Raw genomic sequence first — 7,852 nt, 5'->3', positions numbered from 1 at the left:
ATGCCTTGAAGTATGATGACTTTGGCTGGGAGGTCATAGAAGACTTCAAAATGGTGTCATTCCTGACATTCATTATTCAAGGTTATAGGAGTCACAGGTAATTGGCACATATGCATAAAGAAAATGAACATTGTAAAAGACTAGTGAGGAAAGTAACTCCTCAGTATTAACACCTATAATATCATTCATTGTTTGTTTCCAATTTCCAAGTCACCTGTCAAACAGAAGGCATTAGAAAATTGTCATGTTTTGAAAACCCTCATAAGTGAAAGAAGGAAAAATGGGCAAACACGAAGCTATTTTTGCCAGACATGCAAGTTGGTTCACCGCACAGGAAGTCGGGTCCTGCAGGTGGTTGAAATAAACACTATCTGGAGAATACATGGAAGGGTCATCATCAAAATAATTGTAGGGTCTCAAGAAGAAACCAACTTCATTCCCAAGGGTTGCAGTATTGGGTATATCCTCAGCATGTGGAATATGGAGAAAGCCAGCATTGATCCAGGCAACCAGATCCTAGGAAAGGAAAAGGGGAAATATCATTGTGGTATCTTAGATACAACATCTACTAAATAGAAAATGATAGAGAAGCAGGTTCAGAGAAACCAAGTTTATTCATTAAAGCAGCAGCTGTAGTAAAATCTGGGATAATCTGACAACATAATTTTATGCTTGCCTACTCAGAATTTGGGATATGTAGAAATGGAAAAATGGGAGTACAAAATTGTTAGCAAAGACCTTTGATCCATTCTGCAAAATTTTATCAATCATGGTATTAAAAAGCCATTAAAAAACAAATGCAAACAGTAAGGCATAAATCCCAGGCATACAAATTTGCCTCTGTGTATTTTCAAAGGTCCCATTACATCAACTAACAAGAATGCAAACAGGAAAACTGAGGCCTGATGCAGGAAAATTTAAGTGGTCCTCTGAGCAGGCATTTGAAAGTCCATTTTTCCCTAAGGGAATGTGCTTCTAAAACCTTTAGCAGCATTAGCCTACTTCTGGAGTAAGGTTCAGTGACAGTCCAGAAGGCTACCTTTCTATTCTGATGTCTTCCAAATATGTTTGACTTCAATTCCAAAGCATTTGGATAGTAACCATGTTGTGGGATAATAACCTGCAAGGTGCTTCAGTGCTAGGTGGAATTCATCATCACTTACTTCATTGACAATATCCTCATTGTTTATGAAGTCAGCAAAAGCCACGGGAGGATTCCAGGGGTCAACCTGATTGTAGACAGTGGTGCTGAAAGGTTCATTTTCTTTCCTCTTGGTAACAGCTAGCTTATAACTTTTAAGGCAAAGCAAGAAAAGTTGCAGAGATTGAGGTTTATTGATTATTATGAACAAAACAACATATTTTCTCTTGGTAACCAAGGACATTCTCAAACCTGGTCGGAGGAAGGCAGAGTGATGCTGTCCAGCTGCCAGCCCCTACTGTGATTGGACCATGTTATTAGAAAAACTTTCAATCACATGGTACAATCACAGTACAGGCTGCCATCTGGGTAGCTTCACTCCACCTTCCTCCAACCAGGTGTGGGAATATCCTTGGACAGAGACATCAAGTATCACATCATCTACAATTGGCTAAAGAAAGCAGAAAGATGGTAATATAGATTTCTTTAAGAGTAAAATTGGTAATTCCTGACTATCTTATTCAAGGTGCTGAAACCGAAAGACATGGATGAATCCATTTTACTTTTACACTTAGAAATCAGTCACTTACCGACCCCAGCTTAGGCCTGGCTCCATTGGATCTGACTCTGGCAAATGGTCTCCAGAAAAGCTAACTATCTGGATGCGATAGCCACGGTCATGGCCCCACTTATTGGTGCAGTTGGATGCAAGATAAATGTATCTGGGCATGTCATCATGGAGACGGAATGCCGCTTTGTTCTCAGTGTCCAAAATTTCCCTCACCAACTTCATTCGATAGATGGTATGTTCTGGGCTCCAAGGGGCCTTTATGGTCTCAAAAGCCATGTCATTGCCAACCAGGGTATTCTCCACACCTCAGAAAGGAAACAAGTAGCACAATCAGTACTTTGAGTAGCTGTTGATAAAGGAAAACATTCTTGTTGCATTTTCAGTTTCTTAAAATCAAGTTGTTTATACCATAAATGTTTGCTGACAAAGAGATGAAATTGTTATGTGTACACACAATTAATTTTTCAGACTTAATATGATCCAAATATGTCAGTGTAAATAATCACTGCAAATATTAATAAACAAAAAAATGCAAAAAAAAACATCAAGCTGAATTAAAGATTTGGCATAACTGAAATATTTTTAGTAATAGCTTATTAGAATAAACCTTTCTGTGAGGTTATTCAGTCTCTTTTATTTATTTGCTAATATGTACTTGAAACAAGGTGGGAACATATTAGTTTCCCATCTTTTAAATATATATTTGCAAGCTAGATAACACAATCTCACATCTTTTCATGACAATGCCTTTGTATATAAGCAAAGAGGGGTTTTCTGCTTATTAATCTTCTCTACTTGAGAAGGAAAGTTGCCTAGAATTTAATTCAGGACCATTATGTTGTTATTATTATAGTTTGTCACATAGTCAGCCAGATGTTGAGACTGCATTTGGCATTTTTGTCCACCTATTGAGTCCTTTCCAAGTACTTGGCATAGGTAAATCTGGATGCTTGATGATGTTACAGGTATCATTGCAAGATGGCAGCTGTTCCGATTCAAGCTACTTTTTGCAATTAATTGATAATTGGTCAATGCCTATGGTGTTCAAGTGATGCTCTTGTTGTTTTGGGATTGCACCAGGAATTGGTTGCTGCAGGCGTTACTGCCGGTTCAAAACCCATGCGCTATGCACGTGCACTGTTCAATGTAAAATGTTCTGCATGCATCACTAAAATCCAAAATGGTGGTGGCCAGGTGGCAGCAAGGGAACCAGTTTAGGGGCATGGCAGCCCTGTGTCACTGCCTATTCTGTGACCTAGGCTTGAATTCTATTACTGGTTCAGCCGAACTGGACCGATTCGGCAGCACCTCATCTCTGGATTGCAACCAAGGCACCAATGACTATTGGGACTACCTTTGCTTGCTTCTTCCACAATTGTTATTTTTCTATTTGCAGTCTTTATATTTTGTGATCTTCTCCAGTTCATTCTCTTCTATTCTGCTGTCTCCAGATATTATCATGTCCACACTATTTTGTCTGTCTTACTGACAATTGTTAATTCTGGGGTATCATGTGACCGGTAACTGTCTAGTTGAATTCTAAAGTCCCAGAGCAAGTTAGCTTCCTCATTTTCTATGACTTTCTCTATTTTATGTCCCATCAGGTCTTGCTTGTAGGCAAATGATATTTCTTTCAGATCTTCCAATGTAGCATTGTTGCTACTTTGTCCTGCTGTTGCTTGTAGTCAACGTAGGTGATCTTCCTGCAGCAGCTAACCAGGTCGTCTGCTGTTTGTTCAACTTCTTTGCAGAGACAGCATTTGCTCTCAATTGCTGCCTTCTCAATTCTGGCTTCATATGCATTTGTTCTTGAGGCTTGCTTTTGCGCAGCCAGAATTAGTCCCCAGGTCCCTTTCTTCAACTCTCTTGCTCTTAGCCGTTTGACAGGTCCTGTTATTTGTTTTCCCTGCTATATTTTTAAGGTGTTGGCTATGTAATACTTTGTCTTCATATAACTTCATTTGCTTCTTCATTGGATCATTTTTATAGGTCTGTTTGGTCTCTCCAGTATTCAGTATGCAGAGTAAACAGAGAAGACTACAGAGTAGACTAGAGTAGTATACTCCACCGATCAAGGATAATGGGAGGGGGTGTGTGAAATGTTGCACATGCATCAGATAGTTGAAAAAGAAGAAAGAGCATTGGAAAAATATATGAAGGACAGCAATAAAAATGCACTGAAGCCAGTATACCAGGAATGCTTACTGACTCGTGGAGAGACCAAACTGGCCCTAGAAGAAAGGAAAAATGAAGAACAGAATTCAAACAAACAGACACTTGTCACATAACACCCAGACTTAACAAGCCTTTTTGGAACTCATTGTGACATTCATATCCAACTGTTTTTGCTAGCATGCAGCATATGGCTGAGTGTACTATTGAAGACACAGGATTGTAGCTAATATTTTGGAGTAATTTGAGGAACACATTGGTAAGGGGATTGGTAAGGCCACACATGAGAAAATTTGTAAAACATGTATTGTGGGTGTTCATTGATTCTTAAAGGTATGGTAACCATATTTTTGGGCTTACACAACCATTTTTATATAGTTAAGCCACACTTCCAATTTTCAGTAATAAAGGTCAGTGAGGTTAAACAAGGGTGACACAATGTGTACTCTATCTTAATAGGAAATACATGAAATTTATAAAAATATTTACGTACGCTATTTTCTCAGTCTACCTTCTGACCCATGCAATATACAGGTCCTCAATGGAAGGTAGGTTGATTGCAATTGTTTTTCCTGCAGTCCTAACTATCTGTTGAAGTCTGTACCTGTCCTGTTTGATTGCTGTAGCAAACTAGACAATAATAAGTAGACTCAATAATTCCTCTGTAGAACTGTATAAACAGTTCCTAGGGCAGTCTGACCAATAAATGGAATGGACCAATAAATTAAAAAAAGGAAAACGAAATGCACAGGTACAGTATATGTGGTACCTTGCTCAACAGTAGTAACTGTGAGAGGGATCTTGGAGTTCTAGTGGACAACCATTTAAATATGAGCCAGCAGTGTGCGGCAGCTGCCAAAAAAGCCAACACAGTTCTAGGCTGCATCAACAGAGGGATAGAATCAAGATCACGTGAAGTGTTAATACCACTTTATAATGCCTTGGTAAGGCCACACTTGGAATATTGCATTCAGTTCTCGTCGCCACGATGTAAAAAAGATGTGGGGACTCTAGAAAGAGTGCAGAGAAGAGCAACAAAGTTGATTAGGGGACTGGAGACTAAAACATATGAAGAACGGTTGCAGGAACTGGGTATGTCTAGCTTAAGAGAAAGAAGGACTAGGGGAGACATGATAGCAGTGTTCCAATATCTCAGGGGTTGCCACAAAGAAGAGGGAGTCAAACTATTCTCCAAGGCACCTGAGGGTAGAACAAGAAGCAATGGGTGGAAACTAATCAAGGAGAGAAGCAACTTAGAACTGAGGAGAAATTTCCTGACAGTTAGAACAATTAATTAGTGGAACAGCTTGCCTCCAGAAGTTGTGAATGCCCCAACTCTCGAAGTCTTTAAGAAGATGTTGGATAGCCATCTGTCTGAAATGGTATAGGGTTTTCTGCCTAAGCAGGGGGTTGGACTAGAAGGCCTCCAAGGTCCCTTCCAACTCTACTATTGTATTATTATTGTATTATTGTACAATTGTGAAAAAAGAAAAAAATAATGATTTTGAACAATCTCATCACCTAAAGTGTTAAAGAACATTACAAAAATAATACTTATGTTCCTCCCCTGTTGGAAGCATATTGTTGAGCTTTTCTTCATTGTAGCACTTACAATCATTAAAATAATTGCAAGAAAGAAAATTGAGACAAAGAACTTATAATTTCCTTGAAAGTTAGTAACATTTTTGCTACTTACCACCAATATCCAAATCCACCTTGAAATGAATATTATGGGTATGAATTGCACCCAGCGCCCATTCTTGGACTCTATTGCCAAAGTCTTCAGCATCACCGAAGTAAAATGAAGTTTGAATGTACCCAGAGGCATGGACTCGAACACCAACAGCTCCATTTTGATGGAAAATAAAATCCCAGACATAGTCATAGTTGCCAACTGTAGATATAGTCCTAAATACCAGATTTGAATCTGCCAACCCTCCATAAAAAGGAGACTGAATGCTTTCATAATGTCGTCGTATGGGTAACTCAGCATTCTGCTCAAAGATGCAGATAGACTTTTTACGGCTAACAGGTAATGGACTATCATAAAAAAAATGCCAGTCCAAGTAACTGGATAAATAAGGACAATCTACTCCCTGGGTGAGTGGAAAGATATTGGAACCAAGTCCAAAGCTGGCATCCAGGTATCTGGTCAACATGGAAGCAGGACTGTTGGAGCCATAGATAGCACTTGCTTCTTGCAAACTTAACTCATAGATTATTCTTTCTCCATTAAACCTGACATCAAAAATACGTGGACCCCTGCTTGCATCAATTCCAAATGCAAAACTCCAGCTCAGAAAAGTGACGTGATTTCTGTGAATCCTATAGCGTGGTCCACGAGGTTCATACTGCAAAGGGCCTGGATCTTTTGGTGGCACCCTCTGCTTCAGTGAAGAGTAGCCCCCATCAAGAGGGGCTTCTTTAACCTTGTCTACTCTAACCTTTCCCATATTGAATTGTCTCTCAAGATCTTCCATATCTTCAAAGTATTGTCCATTATAGAATACTTTTATTACCTTCCACTCAGAAACATCCAAGCTACAATGATCCACTTGGACCTCAAAACCAACGGGATGCAAATAGGAGCCAGTCACATTCTGGAAATGACTCACCCATATTTTACGATCTCCTGATTTTAGCCCTGGTGGCATTTGTCTGCTATACCGAAGATTGTTTCCATTGTAATTTAGAACTTTTTGCATGAAATTTGGAGCCTTCAGGTATTCATTTCTCCTTAAGAAATCCCGGATTTCACGAAACTCATTTGTCAAAACCATCCTTTGAGAGTAAGGCAAGTTCCTTCCATATTTTTCTACTGTGATATCTTGATGATATGTTGGGTCTGGAAGTGGACCCACCACAAATTCTGTCACATTGGGGTCCAGCTGATTTCCAAAATGGACCACAGCCAGAGCATGACGTGGTGGCTGAGATCCTTGATGATCTAAGAATTGTAATACTTGTGCTTTGGGAGGGAGCTGCAAAGTTATGAAATAAATGCAGTTGTCTGATGGTTTGGCTTGAGGTGTCTCCACCAATGGCACTCCAAGATTGGACTGTAAATACCTCTTTACTTGCATTATCTCTTCTGGGGTTAAATCTTGAAATACTTGGCTGCCAGTATCCTGACCACCTTCCTCTTTCTCCTTTTTCTGGGAAGAATTCTCACATTCTGTGGGTTTTTCTCCTCTATTTAGGAAACTCAAGACTAAGATAATAATTATGATGACACCTATTGCTATGAGAGAATAAATCACTTTCAACTTCATTTTTCCAAACCTATGGACAAAACATAGAGAATATGGTTTGCTAAATTTAAAAAAAAATTTTTTTAATCATGGACATAAATACTGTATTAAAGACACTTGTTAAGCATGCAAGTTTCAAAAGTATAAATTTCTTGTATTTACAGAACATTCCAGAAATCGTGCAAAGATAGCAAACTTATATATTCACAAATTCAATGATCTTACCATCCAGTCAGGACCCTCAATTTTTCATTAGTTAAAACCAGGAAGTCAGAAGAAAGCAATGGCTGCACACTTCTAAACTGACTAGAAGTTGAGCTCAAAGCAAGTGGGATTTTACGGTTTTTATGAGTAGATTTGCAATCTCTTACTTTGCACTGTTGGTTATATCAGGAAAGTATATGTAGATTGAAAGGGAGGGTAAATACTATGCAAATATTCTTATTCTCAAAATTATATCTTTTAAAAAGGTACCATTCAGGAAGTTTCTGAAAGAAGACTAGAAGAGCACTGAGATTCAATAGATTTTTGTCCTGGAGGAGGACCAACGTCGCGACGATACAGACGTGCGGTCTCGATTCTCCAAGGCTGCAGCTGATACTTTTGCCGCTGGGTGGTCCAATCAGACCTAAACTGTCCCACAGAGATGGTGAACAGGAAGAATACGTCTCAGGGACATTGCAAAGTTCCTGATTGATCCAAGAGAAGTTCTTCAAG

General features: G+C 39.1%; 1 protein-coding gene across 1 annotated transcript; it reads right to left on the bottom strand.

The window, feature by feature from the left end:
- Positions 1-231: 231 nt before the first annotated feature.
- On the bottom strand, positions 232-7,156 carry LOC309392612 (amine oxidase [copper-containing] 3-like; the record flags this gene model as incomplete). Its single annotated transcript, XM_081954042.1, has 4 exons — positions 232-516; positions 1,164-1,293; positions 1,732-2,017; positions 5,581-7,156. The coding sequence occupies 4 exons, from the start codon at positions 7,154-7,156 to the stop codon at positions 232-234; spliced, it is 2,277 nt and encodes a 758-aa protein (XP_081810168.1).
- Positions 7,157-7,852: the final 696 nt, after the last annotated feature.

Source organism: Natrix helvetica (assembly GCF_964273705.1).
Source record: "Natrix helvetica genome assembly, chromosome: 5".
NCBI classification, from domain to species: domain Eukaryota; kingdom Metazoa; phylum Chordata; class Lepidosauria; order Squamata; family Natricidae; genus Natrix; species Natrix helvetica.
This window is presented reverse-complemented; position numbering and strand designations above follow the sequence as displayed.